This window comes from Haemaphysalis longicornis, unplaced genomic scaffold, assembly GCF_048455015.1.
Source record: "Haemaphysalis longicornis isolate Haplotype H1 unplaced genomic scaffold, Haemaphysalis longicornis Haplotype H1 scaffold_6, whole genome shotgun sequence".
In the NCBI taxonomy this organism is placed as follows: domain Eukaryota; kingdom Metazoa; phylum Arthropoda; class Arachnida; order Ixodida; family Ixodidae; genus Haemaphysalis; species Haemaphysalis longicornis.
This window is the reverse complement of record NW_027526407.1, coordinates 49927275-49952772: the sequence shown is the minus strand read 5'-3', so window position 1 is coordinate 49952772 and position 25498 is coordinate 49927275. Positions and strand designations below refer to the sequence as shown.

The 25498-nt window shown below is 44.2% G+C and overlaps 1 protein-coding gene across 4 annotated transcripts; it reads left to right on the top strand.

The window, feature by feature from the left end:
* The first annotated feature begins 1288 nt into the window (after positions 1-1288).
* Positions 1289-25498, top strand: LOC144142615 (protein LTO1 homolog). 4 transcript variants are annotated; one of them, XM_077674253.1, is made up of 8 exons: positions 1291-1368; positions 1952-2001; positions 2656-2715; positions 7419-7484; positions 10799-10904; positions 12704-12774; positions 12926-13040; positions 16949-25498. In XM_077674253.1, exons 2-8 carry the CDS (start codon positions 1988-1990, stop codon positions 17036-17038), a joined length of 522 nt encoding a protein of 173 aa, XP_077530379.1. In that variant the 5' UTR covers positions 1291-1368; positions 1952-1987; the 3' UTR covers positions 17039-25498. The 4 variants fall into 4 exon arrangements, with proteins under 4 accessions (XP_077530382.1, XP_077530379.1, XP_077530381.1 ...); XM_077674255.1 differs by lacking the exon at positions 7419-7484; XM_077674254.1 differs by lacking the exons at positions 1291-1368; positions 2656-2715 and having other exon boundaries at positions 1973-2001.

Below are 25498 nucleotides of genomic sequence, written 5' to 3'. Positions count from 1 at the left end.
GCAAAAAGAGGAAAAATGGATCAGTGCAAACGAAAGCGACGGTAGTATGTAAAAGCACATAGCAGGAAAGATCTGGCAGCAGCGCAGCACGGAGCAGCACAACACAGTACTGCGATGGAAATAATGCTTGCGCATACAAGTGCGGGAAGAAACGAGCACTACAACCGTTGTAATGCAATAGAGAAGACACTGAGATAGACAATTAAAGCGACTCGTTTAAATTTGAGTGGTACTACGCCGAGAAGTCCTAGAGTAATTGACACAACTTGCTCTGAGCCAGCCTGAGGTGAAATCAAGAGATAACTGTGACATAACAAAGCTTTAGACCCATTTTTTTCGAAGCACCACCACGTCCCCTTACACAACCCCCGTGCACATATTAACAGTACAATAGTTTCGCGTTACCTGTAGAAATGAGAGGAAAATGGTGCAGTAAAACGCCAGGTGTACGGGAGTTGCTGTTGCAACCTTGTACAGCACATCGTTTCTGTAGGTTCCGACGAAAGCGCTCCGCTCCAACAGTTGGCAGCATCGTCCCGTAGTTCACCGTGCCTGCCGGGAACGGTACTACACGTGTTCACCGACGATACAACGCACCTCGCAACTCCACGCACAGCAAAAATTATGTGCACACCAAATTAACAAGGAAAAACGAATGCAAATTCGCACCACCAAAACACGCGAGGGGCGTTTCCTAGCAGACGAACTCTAGGAGCGCCTTTCCGATCACTACAAGGACTGCATCACAGAGCAATAACATGTGCCATTCTTCAGAAGGCGCTACAAAAAAGGTTTTTGAAAATGAACAGCATTTTCATAAATTATTTATACACTGTGCCTAAATAAATGTGATTCAGAAATAAATCTAGTTCGTAAAATATAAATGTTGTTTTATTGTTGAACAAAACTTGGTTTTTTGTTACTAGTGTTTGTTCCCTCCTCACCTAGTCGCGCTTCAGTCGCCACTCCCATAAGCCCCCATGCTGATGTCGCTGGCAATAGGTACTGAACCGCTTTTTGCCCGAACCTTCGCTACCATTCATATTTACCTTGGAGCAGCCAGCCAGAAAATTTTCATGAAGAAAGCGGACAAATTCAGCCAGCCAGAGCGCAGTCAGTTTCGCAATCACAACGTTTGAATAATAATCCACATCACTAAAACAATTGCATTGTCAAAATAATTTATTCACGTGTTTTTTATTAACAAAATTTAGTTATTAAAAGTAGAAACTAAACGTGTAAATAATAGTAATCCGCAACTGCTGTTTTATTGTATTCGCGGCTGATATCCACTACGCTTCCCGAAACTGAAAATATGGCGATGGATTTCAACGATGTGCTAGATGACATTGTGCTCGCCGAAGAAAAGTGCGTTTTTACTACCCCTTTTCTAATTATTTTCGCTCATATTGCTGAATTTTTGCGCCAAATGGTTTCTGCTCGCCATGAAGCACTTTATTTACGTTTTATGGGTCCCGGAACGCGTCCCTCGAGTAATTATTCCGCCGCTCCACAGGGAGCAAATCTTTCGTGAAATAGGGCATAAATAACAAACTGTAACGTTTATGTGATTGTGCTTATTAATTACGTAAACGCACGTGTTTGTTTCTGCAGCACTATTCCCAGCTTTAACATAAAGGGCCGTGAATCACAGGAAAAAAATTCTTGCGGAATCGATAATGTCAACACATAGATGCTAGCTGACTCGGATAGCTGTCAGGACTGGCATAGATTCGCGGCTCATCCTTTGGTTTTGTATTATCTTTGTTGTGTTTGTTTGTTTTGTTCACGTAACCGGGCATTCCTTCCACTCCTTACGCAGTACGTGATGTGATCTGAGTGGTTGTGTGGTGATATTTTCGCTGGTTGTGTGAGATTGCATGGGAAAAAGATCTGAAACCATCTTCTTTGTGAAACTCACTTTTTGCACTGGGGTACCTTGTCTCGAAAGCCTTGACTCCTAGACTCTTCTTCTCAACAAGTGGAAATGGAATTCCAGAGGTGAGTAAATCGACCGGAAATGAGAACGTTTCGACGCTCAAAATGCATTTATGCAAATGAAGCAGCTAATAGCTATTATTGGGCTTTCGCGCGTCTATAGCGAGCGCTGCCTAGCGCATTAATTTGTTATCGTAGCTGGCAAGAGATCTAATAAGTGCGGTAGCTGAAGTACTGCTTGTAGCATTTTCTCTTGAGGTGTTTTGTGCACCATCCCATCTACATTACAATCTCGAATCAAAACGGGAGTAAATTTATTGTAACATTTTTGTGGTATCACGATGAAGGGAGCAAAAATGGTATGAGTTGTGTTGCTGCTTTTGGTGCAACCAATGGTAAAAAATTGAGGGGAAGGGGGGTTGAATAAGATCGTTGTTCCAGAATTAAGGTAATGAATCATTTTGCATCCTCGCGAATATCTAGAAATGGCGAAAGCTAACTTTTTTGACTGTTTGTGTGGTGATTGCATGTAATGCTTTGACCCGTCTATTAACCGTTACGAAATTGCTTGTTGGGATAAGCTTTTTGCTTCGGTTTTTTTTTTTTAAATCGCTAACGTCTGCAAACAGGCAGATAGAACTTTTGGTAAGGTTTTTTTGGGGGACCGTGTTGGACCGTGTTTCTGACTCTTCTGACCAGTGCATTCGATTCGCTTAGGGGTCGACACCCTAAACCCAAACACAGTTATTCCGAGGAAGGCCCACCCATTGACGCCAGGTAATCAATTTCGAATTGAATTCGATAATTCCCGTTTTCCTTTTTTCCCCATCAATGGGTAGAAAAATAGATTTTTTGGAAGTGTTTGGCTCCAACTTTTGTTTTTCGGAGACCAAACATTAATGGGGGCCTTCAGTTATCAGTTTCGGACAAGCCGTGGACTCCTCCATAAACAATCCGACACTTGCTTTGCCTACATATTTCCGTCATGGAGAATTATCGGACTACCTGCGGACTATCCGCGGTAAGTCCGAAACTGTAAACCGAAGTGCCCTAATGTTAGATATCTTGCGGATTTTTTGTAGCTGGCTGTTTTATTATAATCGTCGATCCTTTCTGCCTGTTCCCCTGCATGGTATCATTGGGTGTTGCTGGCTGGTTGCACTCTGTGCGGAGTTTAGTACAAACCATGGTACAGTTAAAAATTTTCATTTGGCTCGTCTTGGCTTGTGGATTGCTGTCATTGGTGCAGCCACAGTGCTTTCTTTCCCCCTTTTTTGGCCGTCTGTTTCTTTGGCATTATTTTGACTTTCTACTTCTGTTGACATTTCGAATGTTCCTGGCATGACGTTTGATTTGGTTACTTATACAGCACAGTTGTATTAGGACGTCCCTTGAATGCACTTTTTCAAATTGTCTGTTAAAACATTGTTTTAGGCTTGGAACAAATGGCCCTCGGTTGAGCGAAATTATTTTCCCATCACACCAGCATGTCTCCGAAATAATTTAATGAAACTGTGCAGGTTATATTGCACGTTATGTGAGATTAGGAGGTACCCTTCACGAAATCACAACCAGCTCTAGTTCAGTGCGGCCGCACATTGCCGAAACTTTTCTCCCATTTCTCGAATAAGAATCACAGGCTAGCCAAGCTGGTGTGTTTCCACAGTGGAAATGGCATGACATTAGGATAAAGGCAAAAAAGTGGAGAATTTTCCAGAATGCAGGTTCTTTGAAGTTCATTCGAAGGAGGTTTCATTGCATAGTTACGGTTACTATGCTTGCATAAAATGTATGGGCTTACAGTTTTTTTACTTGGACCTGTGAATTTTTGGCCCTAAAACTTGTTTTACTACGTTTCATCTTTTTCTTGCTGTTAACCTAGTTCATCTCCCAAAGAAACACGCATACTCATATGCACACAGTGCGAGGAGCAGGATGCATGTGAACCTTTCTTTCTTTGTAGCTCTTATAAGTGTTGTACCGCATGTCCTGTGAATAGTAAAAACCTTTTGAATTGTATGAAAAGTTCTTTTTTTTTTCTTTAGAAAATTCGCTCTTGTCGTTCTGCAATTGCTGTTGGGCGCCAAGAAAAGCTGCCTGGCACTTGCATTGTTTGCCATGAAGAACTTTTTCTTCTTTGTTTTCATGCTCTCATATTTTTGTTATGGAAGCTGGACAATACTGCTGTGTAATGGAACGTAAAATTCAGAGCTAGAGTTCTGAAGGTCTTCTTTCCTATTTAAATTTGAATTCGCTTTCTCCAATTGTGGAAAGAGTCTTGGTTTATGTTGAGACACGGCCGGACTCGACTCTTTTCTCGTGCTCCCTTTACTGTCTTCGCAATACTGGCACGGCGCATGGCATTTTTTCTGATGCGTAGTTGGGGAGCTGACTGCACGAGGGCAGCAACACCTCACCATGTCAGCAATGTAACCAGTGAGCTTTAGCGGTGGAATTTCCGCATCAAATGGGGCAGTTGGTGTAACTAATGTGGCCCAGATTTTTTGTTCCGGTATATAAATGAGTATACGCGAGGCATTTGTTTACGCCATTAGATAAGAGCAAAAGTTGTTCACGTATGCAACGTTCCGGATTTGAGGCACACAGTGACGGATTAATTTTTATTTTATGCCAAGCTTTATACAATTTGGGGAAAGTAGCATATCCCGTGTGACTATACCTGAATAAAAAAGCAACACACCCCACAAGAACTGCCTAATGTAGACGTGTAAAACGCCAGAAATTACACCAAGGATGAAGGAGGACGACAGGGACAAGCGCTACTTCCAACTAGCATTTATGCATAGCCCAGGTACGCGGGTTCGATTCTCCGCGGCAGTGGCCCCTTTTTCTGGTGGAGGCGAAAAGCGGAAACATCCATGTGTTCGAGATTTCGGCGCTTGTTAAAGGCCCCGAGGTCGTCAAAATTAATTCAGAGTCCTCCTCTACGGCGTGCCTCATTGCCTGTGCAGTGTTGAAGCGTTAAACCGCATAATCAATCAATCAGCATTTATTCGTAAAAATGCTCAGGTATTACACACACACACAAAAAAAATGCGCACATTAACAAAAAAATTATACTCCACAGCGTGTATAACCATCTTTCAGGCGACAACATGACAATATTTTTTGACGCAGCTCATGCTCTTACAGATAACAACTAGGCAACAACCGACAATTATGTGACATCCAGTACCACAAAAAGAAAAAACAAGGCAAAGAAGGCAGGGTGCGGCCATTTGGATTTATCCAGGGGAAGATGCGCAATTTATTTGGCCGATAAACCCAAAGACTGCGTGCTTATGCAAGTGTGACCAAGGCGAGCCATCTAAAACGTCCCAATGGTCTCTCTTGCGAGCTGGTTTTGGTGCTTTGCTATCACTACAGTCTCTTTAAAGAAAGGCGTGCATTTGTATTTCGGCAATGTGCACTGAGCTGCTCAGTGCAACATTACTAGATTGCCCTCTGCGCCCACTCTTCATGTCCCGCATACCGTATTTTCGCGCGTGTAACCCGCACCAAAATGCGAAAATTTCAGTGGCAAAGTAAGTGTATGGGTGATACGCGGGGCTTTTCCTTTAGTGCAGCTTCACGGCAATACGAGTTGTGCCATGAAGCTCCTACGCAGTAACACTGACTAAGCCTTCCATGGCCGCGATTGCGCAGAACATACAAGGACAAAAAAGAAAAAACAAGGATGAGCGCACCCTAACAACTGAATTTTATTAGCGAATTGTGACTTTTCCCTTCAAGTCAGTGTATTCTGCTTGCTAAGTATATGCTTTTTCTGTCTACATAGTATGTGATGGGTTGCTTGCGCAGTAGCTTTGGTGCAGTCTTTCTCGTATCAAATATGCGGGCAGTACGCGAGGATTTTTTTTTCTTCTCCAGAGGGCTGAAAGTGGGGGTGCGCATTATATGCAGGGGCGGGTTATACGCACTAAAATACGGTATGCACGCAAGCGCACGTTCAAGCATTGCGATGTCTGCCCTACGTATTTGTGACCGCATCGTAGAGGGATTACACGGCTACGATGCAATGCAAACTTTCCCAGAAGTTTGCCTAATATGCACAATACAGTCTATCAGGCAACTAAGTATGAAACACACATCCTTAAAAATTAAACAGGGTTGAAAAAATACAAAAGCAGACTAGCTGTCCAGTTTGCTGTAACTAATGTTCCCATCTGTCATTTACAGATTAAAAAAAAAATATTCCTTGTGAGCTATTTTCATACCATTCTGTGCGAGTTTTTCCAGTTGATTTCATGGAAAAATCGTTGAGGCTTGATTTTTTGACACAGCTTGGCAATCCTCCTTGGCAAATCGTAGATCTGATCGGTGATTGGATAGCAGTTCAACGATGAGGCTTCAACTGAGCAAATAATGCTAACTTGTTCGAAGGCAGCAGCTCTACCACAAGGCACTAGGTCCTTGCATTGAACCTGTAGAACACGACGCCATTTCTCCACAATGTGGCAGATCTTCAGGACGTATTTCTATGGCGCCACCATTACTTTTCATGGCGGCGGCAGGCAGCAAGACGACCCAATGCGAAGACCGTAAAGGGAGCGCGGAAAGGGAGTCAAGTCCAGCCGTGGTTGAGAAGACCCCAATAAGAGGGGCCGTAGCTTTGATGGTAACACGTAGAAACATTCCAAATGGAATTAAATGAGGAAGGGTTTTCTCCGTAGTCTCGCCCTGGATTCCTCGTTCTGTCATAGGTTTTTTCTGGCCTTGCGCACACTGTTTTGGTACTGGGTGTCTCATTTTTTCTCTCTTTTTTTTTATGATGTTTTGTGTTGTCTAATGGAAAGCCAACTCGACATTCTGATCACAAGCCCGGTCGGCTGCTAGACAACTTTGGCTAAGGTTGGCTGTAGTGTAATTTTTGCATTCTACCCTGCTTTCTCTTTTTTTAATTTTTTGTCTGAGCTTGGGCTGTTTTGAGGCCAAAGATAGTGGCTTTAAATGTGTTTTGAACATATGACTGTTAAATACTTTTAACTAATGTCTAGCATTTATGGAAAACGAGGGGGCCATGTGAACAGCGAAGCATTTCTTAGCAGCAAGCTTAATATGTCACCAAAAATGGGTTGATAAAAAAGGCGCTGCTGCTGTTGCTATGCTGAGCATCCCCATGGTTCATCGTCGTCAAGTCTAGATAACCAATTTCCCACGTTACCCCACTAACCAAAGGTGCTCTGGGAAACCGTACAAATTAACCGTTCTGGCCGCGAATAACTGACTTGCTCCGTGCATGCTGTAGCTGGTGTCACCGGTTCTTTTTCACATTCTTGTGCACTATAGCCACGTCATAGTCTCACTACACGCTTTCTTTCTTTTCACTCTCTCTCTCTCTCTCTCTTTCTCCTGCCACTCCACTTTCTCCTCTCCTTTGCACTTTTTTTTTTCTCCATCTGTGTGTACACGTCTGTCTCCCGCCACCCATACTTCGTCCCCTCATCTGGATGCAATAGGCCTAGGGTTTACCCCAAACCCAGGCATAGCAACTCGGAAGAGGGACCTGCCCCTGGCGAACAGAGGTATGCGCCAGATGAAACCAATGCTTGTTCACCGTTGTTTGGCGGTGTTGCGGTTTTGTGACCGCTTGGGCAACAGCCATGCACGGCTGTTCCAGTCGTCTTTAGCCATAGTGTGCTGACCCAAGTCTCTCAGCCCAGGGGCCACTCATCGCAAGGGTCACTCAACCCAGGGGTCACTTAGCCCAGGGTCACTCAACCCAAAGGTCACTCAACCCAGGGGTCACAAAGCCCAAGGCCACCAAACCCAGGGGTCACTCAACCCAGGGGTCACTCACCCCACGGGTCGCTCAACCCAGGGGTCACTCAACTATAATCCCGCGGAAGTGTATATACAAAAGGCTGCTTATTTACACAATGCCTGGACTCTAATGTCCCTTATGCAGGGAAAGAATTCGTGTTTAAGCAAGTAAATATTCACCGAATGGCGGACATGTGCATTTCTGATGGGCAAATGGGCTGCAGAAAAATGGTTCTCTCACTTTTTGTTTATTTCATGAACCGATGTTTCTGAATTCAACGAAAAAGGAAATTTTGGAATATTTTGTGGGGGCAGGGAATACTGAAGAGATAGAGAAAGCGGAAAAGATAGTATTATCAGGCGGAAGTACCTGTAGGTGAAAGACAGCTCGTAGCTGTTGATATTATTTCATGCACCCAGGCAGAGTGTTCCGTCATCTGTGTTCTTACGCAGCCATAGGGGGCCATAAGGGGTCATTTGACCTTGGAGTATGGTGACATTCGTATATAAGCAGTTACTGAGATCCAATTTTAACCTGAACACCTGGGTAGCAAGATGAGGCCTAGCTTATGAAAATATGCAAGACCCTTAAGTATTGTAAATGAAGAATACAATGTGGCTATGTCTACAGCATTTGCTGCTACGCTGTCCAAAGATCATGAATAAAGTACTTGGGAGCCTGAATTAGTGCTCACAACAGTGTCACATTTCCGACGTAATGTCGTTTGAAACTACAGACGATTGCACCAGGGCCTCTCCTCTCCTATTCTCAAGACATAGGAACACAAAACTAAGATCGTTGTTTTCAAACCAATGCTTTTTGTTTGGCAGTGTTGTGATTCGGTAGGACTGATTGTTTTTTTGTGGATTGTTTGCTTCGTTTACACAAATTTCACTGATAAATAAATTTGGCCATTTAGAGCATTTATTTGCATGTTTATTTTCTTAAATATCAACTCTATTTTCAAAATTTCAAGTTTAAGCCTGCTGTCTCCTACACTCAAAAGTACATTGCAGTTGTGTGGGTGTGCAAGGGTATTGTGACAGAAAATGCAGTGCAGTCTGATGCAAATAAACAGGAAGAACGGCGCAAGGGAAATGGCCTTTTTGAAAGCATTGTTCTCGTGTTAAAAAATCGCGCTATTCGGCCGAAACAAACTCCATAAGTGACCTGCGTAACATACTTCGATCTTGTAGGGTAAGTAGGCAATGTTCAGGGTCGGTATAAGCGTTTAAATAAAGCTCCTTTAGCCCTTCGCCCTGTTGTCTTCCGCAGCTGGCAACCATGAAATTGCATGTTTTTGGCCACAACACTGGAAGCCTAAACCCTAAAGTGGGATTTTGGTGAAACATCCCTTTTCACTCTGGTGAAGTTCAGAAACACTGATGGGCTAAATTTAAGTGGGGAACCAGTAAGTTTGATCATCACGGTAAACGGTCTGTCTTCGAAGTCACTGCCCAGGTGAAATCTGCGTGCAGAACCAACTTCACTTGCTTTTTGGGTTGATGAGGTCAAACTTTGTGCACTTGGGAATGAAGGAAGCCCGTGTGCCTGTAAATAATTGTGCAAATTGGCATTTCCACCTCTTGTCTGGTTATAACAGTGTGGTTAATATTTGGCTGAACCTATTCTAACCCTCTCTGTCTGTCTACACAAAACAAATTCCCATACTGGTGCAAGATGTTTGTGTGTGCATGTTTTTTGCGTGCGTGTGAGCTTTCAGTTGTATGATCTAGCGAAAGTGGTTGACTTGGAGAGGAAGGAATGTCCTGGTTACTGAAAAAATGTAAAGTTATTGTGCAATGTGTTTCTCCTAATACGAGTTTTTAGAAAGGATCAAGTGAAGCAGCACTTCTGTAGCCCACTGAATTGTAACTCTGTTACATTTTTGGCTAAAGGCTTTTTGGGACGTAGGTAGGTGCTTGGCAACTGTTTAGTGAGGTTTCAAATGTAGCCAGTGATAAAGCGTTTGATTTTCTATTACAGGTGCTATAACCAGTGGTGCCACTTCCTTTATATATATATATGCATACTCTTAATTCACTTAATGGTGTCACTAGCTTGATCTTTTGTGAGCTAGGATACTAGGGTGTGTAAAACAGCTGTCTGCATTCAAGTGGTTATGTCAGAGCAGTCATTAAAACAGTAATTCTATTTCTATTTTCTCCGGTTGTATTACTTGCAGATTTCAGAAACCACAAATACTACTGGAGATTTTGATTTGAGCAATTAACCCAGTGTTCCCAACACACATTGCAAGATTGTCCACAGCGGTATACCGAAAATGTATATGGGTACTGAGGCTTTTCTCAAAGCGGCATCTGGTTTTACGATCTCACATCTGACTACAGTCGAGTCCCCTTATAACGATACCGTTTGTAACAATATATCGGATATAAAGATGAACAGCTATGGCACCGTCAACTTTTGTATTCTTTCTATGGTAAAATAAGCCGCTTATTACAATGCTCCAGTTCCACGATATCGGATATAACGATTGAATATGGTTATATTGTGCACCAAAAGTGCAACAGTGACGACTCTAATGACGCGGTTGCGCAGCCTACTCAGGTAGTGTCTTCGTAGGAGGCCCAATGTGTGACACAGTCCACATTGGGACTTTTTTTCCTCGGGGACTTTGTTTCCGCCAAGGACATTTAGCTTAGCTAGGGGAAGCGCATATAGATGCTCTCGGAAAAGTTTTGCGCTAGCTTCACACGTGGCAAACAGAGGTGACCGACTATGGCTTCTTTTCCGCAAATTAGTACTAGTACGACCTTGCTGGCGTGCGAATAAAATGTTTTGAGCTCTGTTCCGCCTTTTTATTTCGCAACCCGCTTATAACAATTATCGGTTATAATGATGGGATTTCCTTGCCACCTGGATATTGTTATAAGTGGACCAGACTGTATACATTCTGATGCTGTTTTTTTTTTTTTTTCACTGATACAAGTGTAAGCTGTGATCACCGTAGCTTTCGCATCAAATTGAAAGGCTTGTGCCTTCCGCCTAATTCCAGCAATGTGGGAGGGTAGGTTTGACGGAATCGGGCCACGTCTCCTCTGACTGACGCAGATATCGGCAGATGGGCTTTACTCGCGGTTTCAGCCTTGGAGAAGAAGTCGGATGGAGGGACGGCTACCAGCTGGGCTTGCAGAGAGGAGCGCAGATTGCCACGGAGGTTTGTCCTTGCAGATTTTCTAGACGTGCATACTTTGTACTTGCGGTTGTGTACTATGTCAGCTGGAGTTGGTTAGCTGGGCTGTGTACAAGTCAAATCGTGCCTATCTCACTGATAGATGGGTGCATATCTCGCTGGCATGGCTGTTGCTGATGGTAGGTTACCTACAGACTTCTAATGTTATGTAATGCGAACCGGTACGCGTGACGCCACATTCCAGAACAAGTTTGCATGAATACGGAGCAGAAGTGCAGCAACTGGATTCTGGATGCACCGCTCACACCTAAACGGAAGTGTTCAAAGCTGTTGACTTCCTTATAAGCTATTCAAGGGCAGGCTTTATTCTCATGAGCTAAGTATTCCCAGTTCATTATAATTAAGCTTGCACCATTCATTTGTATCTTCGATTTCTGCAAAGAAAGGAATGTGATTACTTGAATGACCTTTTAGCATTTGTGGATGTTTTTGTTGTGGCATGCTTACCGCACAAATTGAGCACAGGGAGAAACGTCACAAGGTCCGCTTTTCGTTACGGACAAATGTACCGTACTTGCGTGATCCCAAGCACCATGGTACTTTGGGAAAAGAGATGGGTGGGGCTCAAATCTGAATCATTTAGGTGGAACTCATCAGTAAGTTCTGGGAAAAGTTAGGGTATGCTTAGAGTTCAGTCCGGGCTAAAGTACGTTGGATAAAAACATCGGCCCCCACAACAGGTAGTTTTCGCCTGAAACTTAGGGAAAGGGCCTTGTGGAATACTGGCATGCTCCTTGAGTGGAAAGGCCTTCGCAAGGGGGTAGTCCACATATCTACTGGGCAGGTTCGCATGCACGTGAACCAGTTGTGCATAAGGCGGACGAAGCACTCACACCAACCGTCTTCTTTATTCTTTTATCCCTGGACACATTGGGGGTAGAGCTAACAAGGACAGACCGACTTGAAAGCAGTACCGTGGAAATGCGGTCGTCAAGAATTCCTTGTAAAACTGAAAACTGCGCTATAAAACGCATTTGAGTTCATTTGGGAATTGAACCCATGTCTCCAGCGTAAGAGCTGAGCACGTTGCCACCTCGCTACCCAGGCACATTAGCAATGGAACAAGAGTTAGCCTAGTGCGTGCAGCACTGGTGTTACACCGCGTGACAACTGAACGTGTTGGTGCATTTGTAGAACAGGTGCACCTCACCTTTGGAGAGCTCTTGATTCTGGGAAAACTATATTTGATTTCTTGACAGGGTATTAAAAAAACTGCTCGAGGGATGCAGCTGATCAAAGGTACCAGTGAACTGTGCACAAATCAAGGAATGCAATAAGACTGACATCATCACTCTGTCTGGTCTGTAGCAGAAATTACGGCAGTTTCAACTTCGGGCCTGCAAGGTGCGAACTAGAAAAACCAGTTTCGCCTTCCAGGCCCAAACTTCAAACTGCCACAACCTCTGCTACAGACCAGACAGAGTGATGATGTCAGTCTCATTGCATTCCTTGATTTGTGCACAGTTCACTGGTACCTTTGATCAGCTGCATCCCTCGAGCAGTTTTTTTAATACCCTGTCAAGAAATCAAATATAAAAATACGAATAAATTTAAATAAAGTCGTTTTACACAAAACCAAATTTTATATCTACAGCCACAATTAAAAACGACACATGTCCCCCAATTTTCATCGTCATAACTGCAAAAATAAATTTTTTTGATTTAAGTCTAGTGCCCTGAGGGAGCTTTCGAACTTAACTTTGAAGTGCATGTTGATATCTGCTTCATCCCGGTTTCCCGCCATGTGTTCGTGTGCTTTCCAGTTGGGCTTTTATCAAGGGTTCGTTCACGCATGGATCACGGTTCTGGAGCGTGAAGAGATTGCAAAGCAAAGGTGTGGAACGCACTTCTTTTCTTATTTTGCTTTTGTTCATGCTGGCTGGGCGTCAAGCTGTCTCTAAATAAAGCTCACATGCGGAATCACCTGTGTAACGTTTCGCGAATTCACGGTGAATGCCCTCTCCTCCCCCCCCCCAACCTTCCAGAAAAATGGTGGCCCTAAAGGCACTCCTGGAGATGACCAAGAACTTCCCCCAGGTCAACATAGCGGATGAGGACATGTTTGAGAAACTGCACAAGATCCGAGCAAAGTTCAAGCAGGTGGGAAGTTGGTTGTGTATCTTTCTTATTTTTTACTTTTTTTGTTGCAGCGATTGATGGGATGTAAAGGAGTGAACATTTCGGCACATCAAGCGGTGTTGTTTAGTTCCTGAGTGTTTAAATGCTTAAAGGGAAGGACGGAAGGTGTCGGAGAGATAACGTCACAGAAAGATGGCATCTTTAATGTGTAGCATTTTTTACCTACTTTCGCAAATTTCTGTGGTCTGTCTGGTCTCTGACCACAGTATCCAAAAAGAGGTTCTAAGGACTGCTTAAGAGGCTCAAGACATCACATGGCCCCGGGAAAAAATAAAGAATAAAACAAGGAAAACCTGAAAATTAAATAAAAAAAATTAAAAATGTATCCTATTCAGTGTCTATCATGCAAGTGACTCAGAAGAAAACAAAACCAAGAAAAATGTGCTGTCTGGTTTAAATATGACATCTAAGAGAGGCGAGATATGAGCAGAGCAAAAACAAGACATAGAGAACAAGATTCTTGCACTGTCGCAAGTTGCGCCGAACACGCAAAAAACACAGCATGAAAAAACTTGTGCCTGAAGCTGTGCTTTCTCGCTTGTTTGCGGCTTTTTGGTGAAAGATGCCACCAAAAAGCTGCAACATTAGGAAGTTCACCTGGCTTGTACGGGAAATCGCTGCTATGGAATGGGGCGACTGCAAAAACAGTGGAACTATTTTTTTTTTCTAATGCTACCATTCTTCAATTGGGCATCGCTAGTTCCATGTCTGTCATAGGGCCTCATCTTTGGCCTGAGTCATACCCCCCTCTGAAGAGCCTTCAACTTAATACCTCATTTCTATGCTTTATGACCGTCTTAATAGCGGCGCTGTTCTGGGGGTGGTCCTGATTACAGTCTCTGCTAGTATTGTGTCGTGGTATGTTTCTCCGACGCGCGAAAACTAGTTCCCAGTATGGAATAAATTTAAGAAAAAAATTAAAAAAGGCGCTGGGACCTTTCAATTTTGATTAAGACGGCTTATACTCGTGCCACACGTACCCAAAAATGATATTAAGTGATTAAGGCCTTAAATACCGAATGACATTATTTGGGCGGGCCGTGCTACACAAGAAAACGCAAAGGCATTAAATGTGTTAGGCATGATGGTGATAATGACCAAAAAGAGAAATGAACTCATATTTTAGAAGTTTTTAATGTAGAGAAAGACGTCTTACAAGGGTTAAAAATGTTTTTCGTGAAAGAAAACATTATGAGAAATTGTGTTTTTTAAAAAATGGTGTCAGCCGTTTCTAAGAGTGGCTTCAGCAGAAGTGGCTTCAGCAGCTGCCGTCGCCTGCCAGCGGTAGCCGAATCCAAAAAATTCAAAACGACTCGTAACACGAGTAAATTAAACAGTGGCGAAAGGCCACTGTTTTAGTGAATTTCATTTTCAGAACTTCGCCACTAAGAGTGCACAAAAAATCATCCTATTTCGAAATTCAGCTACGTTTCTGCGTCAACACTCTGGTGCTGAGAGTTTCGTTGGTTTCATTTGGTGCTCATCGCGTTTGAGAGTAGGCAGATGTAAGGGGTTTGTGAAGGCGAATGAGTTGTGCAAAACAAAATGACATTAGAGTGAATGGCATTAGATTTTTGCATGTAGCAGTGAGTTAATGGCATTAAAGCTTAATTAAGCCATTCAGCACTTAATGTCATTTTTCATGTACGTATCACATGGGCATTATATTGCCCCCTGGAAAAATGTCTTCCCAGCAATGCATTTGTGTCTAGAGGTAAAGCCGACCTAAAGAAGATCGGTGTAAGCGTGGTCTTTGTAAGCTTGCTTTCTCACGTGGCCTGTTGTGCAGTGAAGCATGGCCATCTACGGAGCAAGTGGGATTACAGAAAATGACTCTGTAGCTCTTGTGTTACTGAAAGTATCCTGAAACAGATTATATTGCAATTAGCCACTTATCCCCGTATTCACAAACCTAACTTAAGTACAACTTTTCCCCTCGGACACTTTTTGGCGCCTCAACGCGTTTCAAGAACCAAACTTATGCTCAAAGGGCGCCTTTTCGCGAACTTATCGGGCAGAAAGTAAGCACTACTTAAGTTAGCTCCCGACCTAACTTAAGTGAGCCTTTTACCGACCAACATTACAGGCTACTACGATAGCTTGGCTAGGGTGTTAGATTTCGCGCGCCGTACGCGAGAAATTGATAAAACTGTAAACAATAAAGCGCTTTCCGCGAGCAACAACGATCCGCACACACGCCTGCCGCCCTGACGCGGCCGTGCGCACACCGCGCTCACACCGGCCCACCGGCCTGGCCGGCGCGCGGTGCGGCCAACGCTGGCACCATGGCGCTGCCTCCGCTCGTAGAACGACGCCGGCAGCTACCGTTTGCTGCCGCTTGCCCGAATGGAACTAATCGCCCAAACCAAGTTACGCATGCGAGAAAGGGGATGATGCTGTGGTGAAAATTCACGCAATATATAATCATGCGCGGTAGTAGCGCAAGCGGCGATCAGTATTCTGCCGCGATGCTAAGCCTAAAGTTCCCTGCGGGTACCGGCTGCGGACGGAGCTGGCTGATCCGAGCGCTTCGAAGCTGGCGCCACGGAAGCGTTCTCCGCTATTGGCGCACATCTCAAATTCCGCCCACCCGCTGTGTACGGATTGGCTCATCGCGCGCTAGCCTCGTTCGCAGCAGCCTAGCGTGCCTCGAAAAGGGCGCCTTTGATAAGTGCGCCTTAAGGAAGGTTTGTGAAACGCAAAGCGGCCTTTCCTCATTCTGGTCCTTTTCCGACACTTACGAAAGGCGTCCTTATGGCATAAGTTAAGTATGCTTTCTGAATACGGGGGTAAGACGACTCCATCATTACACTGAGTTTCATTTACTTCTCATGTTTAGTTCACAGTAAAGTTGTAAACGTTACAGAATTGCTGTCACAGAAATAAAAAACAGCTGCAACTGTTGTTTTACCGGAATTATCCGTAAACAAATTATATGGCAATTAGCCACCAAGACGACTAACATTACCACAACTTCACTAGTCCTCCTTCTTCACAGAGTGGAAGGTCACTGAATTTTTTGCATGCCTAATGGATTGTCATAGATATGCCAGTTCATTTTTGTACCTGCCCGCCCATGTCAATGACGTTCCCACAATTTTTCCACTCTTAGTTCAAAAATACCCCCTACAAAATACCGACTCTGAAAAGGGGTTACTGTACTCTTAGCTAGCGTTAAGTATATTAAGTATAGCAAGTACCCCGTTCCCATATGGGACATCCCCATGAAAAGCTACAGCATGACTAGTCAAAGCAATTGTAGACTTGTTCGATAATTGCACTCCTGTCTTTGGGACCTCTGTGCATGCATGACTGTTTATTGTTTAAAGTGCTAGGTGTCGTAACCGTGCCGAGGAAGTGTTGCTCGCACGGCAACCTACAACTCGCAAAGAAATCAGGTTTATCTATTTGTTTAGTTTCTTGTAGCACCAAGAAGGCATTATAGCAGGGAGGAAATTCACACTTATTTATGATATATACGGGCAGAGGTTAAAAAAAAACGGAACTACAGGTCCGATACAATCTTGCTAACAAGCACATCGGAGGTACAGTAAGCCTCAGCACTGGACAACTTCCAAGTGGAACAAGTTGCGGTACAGGTGCAATGTAAAACGTGTGCATTGGAATCATGTAATTGTATGGTAGTTGTCAATTCCATCTTTGGTTCCTTATCCCGCATTCGCTTCCAACTTGCTATCTTAGCAACGTTGGATGAATAGCAACATTACAGATGACCAGGCGAATGATAATCACCATAGTGTGGGTTACAGATGACCAAGAAAGTGGTAATCACCGTAGTGCGGGCTACAGATGACCATGCGAATGGTAATCACCATTTGGACCTGCATTCGCCCGTCGTCTGCCCACAGGTCGTGTCGATACTGAACATCAGTTCGCAAGAGTCTGAACTTCACCCGGAGGGAGAGCCGTCGTCGCCGCGACCCGAGATGTCCTTCTGATGACCTTTTGCCTCCGGGATTCCCACGGAGGAAGCGGGCACCGACAGCCCCAGACCCGAGGGGGAAGGAGGGGCGGCCGAGGGGGCGACGGGATTAGCGCCGCCACCGTCGCCACCCGCAGCACTCGTTACGCCGTTTGCGGCAACAGTGACGCCACCCCCGAACGCTCGACGAGCGACGCCAATCCCGATTCGACCACAGCGTCGCCGGTTTTCGGCTCCGGCTTCCGGGAGTTCGTCACAGCAGTGCTCAGTACTGTGAGAAGCGCACTTCAGGTGTTGCCGTCTGCACCGTGGTTCAGCTGATCGGCGAGAGCGGGGGTTTATCAGCCTGTCTGACCGGCGTAGGTGGGAGTTCGAAAGCTGCTTTGGAGGGGCACGTGTTCCCACTGAGGGCGAAGGTTTCTCGGGATGTGGAAGATGTGGGAGAGCATGCTGTCACTGATCCACCCCCGAGCTCCTTCGGTCGGAAACCCGAGATCTGTTCCTTCGGGATGCGTGCCCTGTAACGGACGAAGGCTTTTTTTGGAGATTTTTTTGGCGGACGAAATTTGTTTTGGGGATGTGTAGCACTTGGCAAGGTGGGATACGAGTGCTGAGTCGAATTTTTTTCGGGGGTAGTCTTGGGCAGAAGCAGGTGGTCTACGGAACGGCGCGTGATTGAATGGTGATATTTGAAATCGACACCTCCATCACTGGAGGCTGTGAGATGGAGGAGAACGATGAGGTAAGGGAAAGGGAGGAAAAATAAAGGTGCTGTGGTGTTTTTTATGAGCTTGTTGAGTTTTTTTTTTTTTTTTTCCACCATTCCACCAAGTACCATTAGAGGGAGTGATAGTTGTGGCAAAGACCAGGAGATGTAAGAGACCTGCAATGCGCGCAGCAGATTGATTGAATGCTGGAACCTGGAATCTTGTAACATGCTGGGACAATGGGAGCTTTGAAGAATAACGCCCAGCGAAGCTTAGTTGTCTATGCTCTGCTGTTTGAAAGAGCTAGCGGAGATATGTTGGCACCTTTATCTGTTCCAGAAGTCAATTGCGGTCATCTCGAACAAAAGTTTTTAGATGCAACGCATCTCTTTAACTCGCCTTGTCTTGCGGCGTAGTCCGCATCCCTCCCCCATTCTCTTCGCCGCGGCAGCTGCGCGCTCCGCCACTCTCACCGTAGCGCCATCTGTGCGTCAGCGTGGTCAGCGCTCGGCTGCGCTCGCACCCGTCGCCGTGCCAGCTGTGCGTTAGTGCGCAGCTTGCGCTCGGTTAAAAATTTGCACTATCTTCCCGCGAGCGGAACCATGGGGTAGATGCGACGCATCGGGGGTGAACATGCTGCGTAAATAGGATACACAACAACAGCAATCCACACGCTAACATCGCTAACATAACGGAAACGCAACGGCAACCCCCCGATGCGTTGCATCTACCCCATGGTTCCCCTCGCGGGAAGATGGTGTAAATTTTGGTGGAGGTTGCCATTGATGAAAGTAATTATTTAATGCCTTACGCCTTGGCCCTGTAAGGAAGTGTATCAGGAGGCATTGTGTACCTGTGCTTGGTGTTGCGACCAAGTTTTGCGTATCTTAGGGCTGTCGAATTGCACAAAAATATGCACAGTTGCCTGCTGTTGTTGCAAGAAAAGAGTAAAGCTCAAGCATTGGCACTCGACATGCCTAAAGTACGTGGATGTTTTCGGCAAGCGGTAATGTAATCTCCCAAAACAAAACCAGTCAATCTCCCAGCATCTGGGCAGTTTTAATGAGTGCTGTGTAAAAGACCAATGAAAACGGAACACCTTTCATCATCGAGTACCTGTAATTGCGGGTATGACTTGGGCACTTCAGGATAAATAATAAGAGAATAAGGTAGCTTTACATTTGCTGGGTGTCCAGTTTCTAGTTTAAAAAAGGCAAGACTGCTTTTCAAAATGCAACAAAAAAGTAAAATGTCTGTGAAATGTTAAAGTTGGACATGACATCTGGCAAGCTTTATGAGTGCCGGTTCTGTTTGTACGGAACATTAGATGCTATTTGCATCTTGAATGCTATGCCCTTGCACCCTGGAAGGTGCCTATGTGTTGGGACGCGACCTTGAGTAAGCTCACAAGAGTAAGCAATCGAGTGCACCTTTGATAAGCTGAAACAGCATCCACAGTGGAATCTTGCTCATTCACATGTAGGTCTTTCCAGACGTACAGTGATTGTAGTTTTCCAACATACTGTGCTTCATTGTTTTCACATTATGGACAGTCCAACTTACCACACAGTGTGGCATCCAGTTCTAAATGGTGACAGCACATATTGGATTGCCATTAGTGGCAGGGCTAACAAAATGGAACCTGGTGGAGACGTTTACTTGGGTTGACCAGGCAAAAAAGAAGCTCCCATGTCCGCTTGTTTTACGTATGGCCACTCTGTCTTGGGTACTTTTGGAGGTGACTGTAACTCTGTAAGAAAAGGGCTGTAAGGTCGTGACTTGTCTGTCGTAGACTTTTACGGCTACCGATGTTAGTTCCCAGCAAACTGGAAACTACTCAAGTTTGACCCACGGAAAGAGGCGTCTTGTGCGCACTTCTGAGCGGAAAGTCGTGGAACGCTTACCTGGCGGCTTGTGCTTCAGCAGCACGTGTGATGTCGGGTACAAGGCTCCCCCGCGTTTGTCTGGTGCCGTAAGAGGCACCAAAGGTACAACTGCCGTGTATACGCTCGTCTCAACCCCACAAGTCGTCATGTTGTCATGGGTGAGCTACAAACTGCCCCTTGTTTTGATTTTTTCACCGAGGCGAGACCCGTAGTACATTGTGAGCACAGCATCACTGCCTCACGTTTGCTGCCTCGGAGGGGTGTTTGGTGGGCGGCAAAGCTCTGGTTAACACGTACAAACATTTTACACTTCACGTCACGCAAAGAGGAGAAGTTTCCACAGTGCTTTTGCTGCTAAAAAAGGTTTCGGGCATGAGAATGCGCAATTTACAGGCAAGGCTTGTGTTCTCAGGCCGACGCACGTAACTGTTTGGGCGTGACATTGTGTGAGTGCTGCTTGGAAAAGCAGCTCATCATGGATGCTGGAAACCGTATCTGCTGAATGTGTGCGCAGCAATTCTCATTTCAAGCACCCCGTTTTCGCACGTTTGGTCCGCGCGTGGCCTTACCTGGTCCACAAGTTTTAACCCTTCCCTCGGGGCGCAATTGCCAACAAGCATTTAACCCAGATGATTGCTAGCTCGCACCAATCTCCAAACATTTTGTAAAATTTCGCTTGACACTTGGCTGGCTCAAGGTAGCGTTTGGGTCGAGTGCCTGACGGTAACTTGACTGCATTGGAGTAATTTTACACAAATAAACCTGAGCACACATTCATTAACAGCAAAAAATAGGAGTAATTTTGGAGTAAAAATAGTAATTTTGGAGTAACTCTCGTTACTCCAAAATTACTCCTATCTTTTTACTGTTAATGAATGTGTGCTCAGGTTTATTATTTGTATAAAAATGTTTCGATCTTTAGCCAGCATTTATCAGATTTTGTTGAAGCCACAAAGAGCTGGTCTTTCCGTTCAGCACTTGCCAAAATACTTGCGAGTGCTAATCCTGGCGTTGCCGCGCAGGCGACAAAGGGTAATGACAGGCAATCACACTAACTTCATTTGCTTTTTTTTTTTTTTTCCTTGAAAGCATCTTCTTTCTTCTTCTAAAATTGCTAGCAGAAAAAATACTGTACTTGCACGATTGTAACGCGCAATAAAGTTTGCTGATGAAAATTCGAAAAATAATTTTACATCGAGCCCACCATGCTGATATAAAGGACATGAAACCACGTACCTGGCAGAAGACATTTTATTTGATGTACGCAACTGTGGCACTAAAAATTTCTTGTTCTTTGTAAAGATGCTTATCCAGTTTCTGCGAGCATTAAAACTAAAGCCAGGAACATTAAGAGACGATTTCAGTTTTGAGCCCAATTGTAATGCACACACAAATTTCAAGGGTGCTTTTAGCGAAATAAGGTGTGCGTTAGAATCGTGAAAATACGGTACGTCTTGGACGCTAGCTAACATCTCTCGGCTGAGGAAGACTTAAACGGTGTTACTTTTGCCAGCCACAAGCGGTGTAACCATGGTATTTGTGCTGTTTGATTGGAACCCCTTTTATAAACACGAAAGTTCGTCCCATGGACAGTCAAATTTAGTAGCGATGGAATTGCTTTATTGCCGCAGAAGAAAAAGATTAACAGCTTTTTTTTTATGTTGTTGCCAGTGTTTCGCACTGAAGGTTGCACTAGAGTTTCACAGGGTCTCACAGTTACTTTCATGTTCCCATCCTATTCATTTTTCAATGCTGCCTAATGCTTCTACAGGGGGCACAGTTTCGATTGTCACACCGTGCGGTTGCTTCGGGGCGTCTGTATACTGCGCTGAAGTGTTCTGTTGTTTGAAGTCCAATACGTAACGCACCTTGTTCACGTGGCAATGCTGCCAACATGCACTGTTTTGCTCTTTGCACTATCTCTCTTGCTCTCTGATCACGTGCTCAATAGAGCTGGTTGTACTGTGCTGTTGGTCAAGTCCTTTTTTGTGTGCTGCCGTGGTGAAGGTTTGTGTGTGTGTTTGTGTGTAGTGTTGTGGTGGTGAAGTTCAGTCCCCACGGTTCCTGAAGCTGCCAGAAAAAGGTGTGAAGTTTTCTCGACATAGCATGCTTTCGTTTTTGTTTTGTTTTTTCAAAAAGGGGTTTGGGCATCATTTTTAACAAAAGCAAACACTGTTTTGAGGCTAAGTTTTTTCTGTAAGCCTTTCAGCTCAACCCGCAAAGTGCTGCACGTGTGATTACTTTTGGAACGCGTTCGTAACAGGGTTTGTAAACATTTGGGTGCAGTACTGGTTGCACTGAGAAATATTCTAGGGCTTGCTCAGTTCATAATAGTTTAGCCTACACACTAATTTCGTCACATTTGAACTTAACTCGGGAACCCAGTCGACCAAATTAGGAACCACAGTGAGTTTACGACCTGTTTACGTATGCGACACATACAGCCTTGGAAAATTTGAGCTGGAACACTTGATGGCACTTGGAACTATTAGTGAGGTAGAGGGTACACTTTAGAGGTCTCCTTTGGGTCCACTTTTGGTTCGGATGATTTACTTAGCTACCGTGTAACACTGTTGTAGTTGGATTACACTGCAAAGATTTAAAAACACTGAAGAAAGACAAAAGATGGAAACGTGGGAAGACACATGGTGCGCCATGTGTCGTTTTGTGTTTTGGTCTTTTGTCTTTCTTCAGTGCTTTTAGATCCTCAAAAGCAAGTACCAGCTCACCCAAATGACAACTTTGCATTGCTAGTACGTTTCAATCACATTTCAGCTTAGCGTGGTTAAGGCTGTACATATGTTACATGCTGGGGAAGGGGGCTGGGCCATGTTGAAACAGTGCTGGCTTTTCGAACGTATCACTTTGAAATACCTGAAAGATTCGAGGTCTTGTTCAGACTTTTATCTGGCAGCATTGGGCACCGTTCCAAGCTTTTTGGCCGAGGTGTTTTCGAGGCTTCGTGTTCGCATTGTGCAGTGCGTAAAATGAGTTTTCAGTGGAAGCGTCGGCACTCTGTCTGGGGCAGTTGACAAAACAGTAACTCTCTGCTTCACTGCCACTTTCTGGATATGTTTCGCTGTGCACATAATACCAGTACAAAAGGCGTGTGTATATTAATGCTTTTGCACAGGGCGCAATGGCTTCGTTGCTCGAGTAAACTGCCTGATTTCTCTGGTAAAACTTAAATGACGTCGACCTTAAATTAGAGACAAGTTGTTGTTGCTCTAATATCTAAGCAACTTGTTGTTCATTAATTTAATTTACTTTTTTTGTCATTAACACGTTTCTGTAAGCAACATAGAGCAGTGAACTCGTGTTTTAAGAAAATGTTGCAGATACCACATACTTGAATTTTTCGTGACAGGATGTTGATGTTCCCGCTGTGTACGACTGCCATAGATCAGGATTGTTTGTGCTTTTTAATCTATGTGGTCTTTACAAGGCTGCTTTATGAATAGTTGCTTCGTTGCATGAAAGCGTTGAACATCAGCTCCCAATTGCAACACCTGCGTATTGTTAATTCAAGCTTACAGTGTTATACATAAGCTCAATATGATGCATTGCCCATAATTGCTCCAATAATAAACTTCAATTTTCTTTCTGGTATTCTATTAAAAAATGCAGCTGAAAGTAAAAGGAATGCTGCCTTAAACTTTGTTTCATTCAGGATTGAAGGTTTTCACGTTAAATAACTCAGTCGATCTATACCCAAAGCATGCTGCTTAAATACTTAAATATAGGTCTTTTTCCGGGCAATTTGCATTCGTGCAAAAAATATGTTAACCTTAAGTTTAGTGCAATTGGCAATCACAACTCCAGCATGCGCCTGCATGATCGGTTAATTATGCCTATCCCCCGGAAGTCACAGAGTTTGTGTGCGTAAAAGAAAACACTGGTTAAGTCACCGTAATTGTGATAAAGCATAGTTAACTAAAAATTTTCATTACCACTTGAAGAGAGCATTCCAAGTTATTTATGACCATTACAGAGTTATGGCTTTCCTTGCTCTTTCCAGAGTGGAAACCTTCTGTTGAGGGTATCTTTATGTGCATTGCCTAGTGTCAAAATGCCAGCTTAATGGGCACCATAAATTCATTCATTGATAATTTTTTATTTCGAAAAGAAGGACCGATCAAGGTCAGAAACCGTAACAGGTTGTAAACAGTTGTTGCAGTGATCAAAAGCTAGCGACAGTATCGGTGTTCTTACATAAAACCTAGCATTAAGTGATCCCTGCAATAAGCGGTTCCTTCTTCCAGTGTACTGTCACAGCTCCATAGGGCGCATTTGGTCGCATTTTTGTAGCCTGACTACAGGATTACCAGAGCCCGAGTTCTAGAAATTACAGCGTACTGATTGATATTAATTAGGAACAGGCTAATGCTGTGTAATCTGTCAGTTTCGTTAGCTGATAGTCTGAGAGCGTGCTTGTAATACGAAGTTCACGTGGACCCTGATATATTTTGCGCCGCCGTAAGCTATTTTGAGGGGTTGAAATTTTCGCAGAGCCACTATATATTTCGCTCCTCGTGAAGGAGTTCCAAAAAGTGTTGTTCTTTATCGGTTCTTGAAAGGAAGAGGTGTGATAAAATAATTCAGCTTGCTCAAATTCAGCCATCCGCCTTCTTGGACCCAGTTTTGTGACTAGCAAATAGTTTACTACGTTTCCGTTTGTGCATAAAGTAATATACAAGCATTCCATACATGTCGCTAAGGCTGTTGTTTGTTGCTATAGGGTGTGTAGTTGTAACGCATCTCCGTACGGGTTGTCGCTATGCTTTCCTCTTCACCGGTAATTATTTCCATAACACCCGTACGAGTAGTTCCCGTATAATCCCATGCAGTGATTCCCGTAATGCAGTGATTCCCGTAAGGGTAGCACCTCTGCGATAAAGTTGTCTGCTACCCAGCAAGTGTGATTTTTTTAAGGTTTTGAACATTGTCACACTATGTATGTCCACTGCCTTACACCGGTAAGGAGCAAAGCATAGCGCTGCCCTTCAGGGTTGCAATGCACGGTTGTAATGATGGCTGCCGAGCTGGTCTGCAAACAATTTGAAGCGTAATGCGCCACGATGAGGTTCTTGCGTACTGTTCTTCGCACAGATCTGTGTATGACAATGCCTCAAAGTGTAGCCTGTAAAAAAACACTGTAGTGCATCGCACGTCTTGTACGGCAATTGAAAGCAGCTCTTTATACGCGATCCGTTTTAAAACGGTATATATATATATATATGAATATACTCCAAACCATTTCTATAACGGGTTTTGTGACACCAGCCAAGGAGAACGCTGCAGTGTATATGTGGCATACATGTCAACTTTTACAATGTAAGGCGCTTGAGGGTTACACGTTGTTTGTTATTAAAGGTTATCTGTGTGTTTCGAACATTTCACTGTCCGGGATTGCTGTAGGATGTTTTTTTTGTTTATGACGGACCCATGTTCTATGCTCTGCGTTTCGTATGTTGCATTTCAAAGGCAATGCGATGGTGTAGTGTGGTTTGGTTGTAAAGTTTGTCAATTGCACGGGTGTTCTTTCTTTGTAACGAATTTGTTATTGGGGTGTTCGTGCTCGTAAGTACACTGCAGCAACAGGAAAGGAACTTTTTGCTATTGGGACAGATGTGCTCAAAGCTTGGCAAGCCTGTTACAAAAAGCTTGGTGTAACCTGAGCAACTTTACTGTGTTATACTTTGCTGCAATGTATTTCGAGCTCGTACATCCAGCAAGTGCCAAAGCTTCCTACCTTCCTTGTGTTGAATTGTTGTATTAGAAACATCCTATGTGCGGCATCTGTTAAATAACAGCCCAAAAAAGTGGCTTTTTAATTGTTTTGCGGATTGTGCAATAAATTGTTTTCAAGATTGCCACAGGGTG

Coding starts and splice junctions, on each gene's coding strand:
- LOC144142615 (XM_077674253.1), top strand. Junction 2,716..7,418: donor GGCCCACCCATTGACGCCAG/GTAATCAATTTC, acceptor TGGATGCAATAG/GCCTAGGGTTTACCCCAAAC. Junction 13,041..16,948: donor TCCGAGCAAAGTTCAAGCAG/GTGGGAAGTTGG, acceptor GTCTGCCCACAG/GTCGTGTCGATACTGAACAT.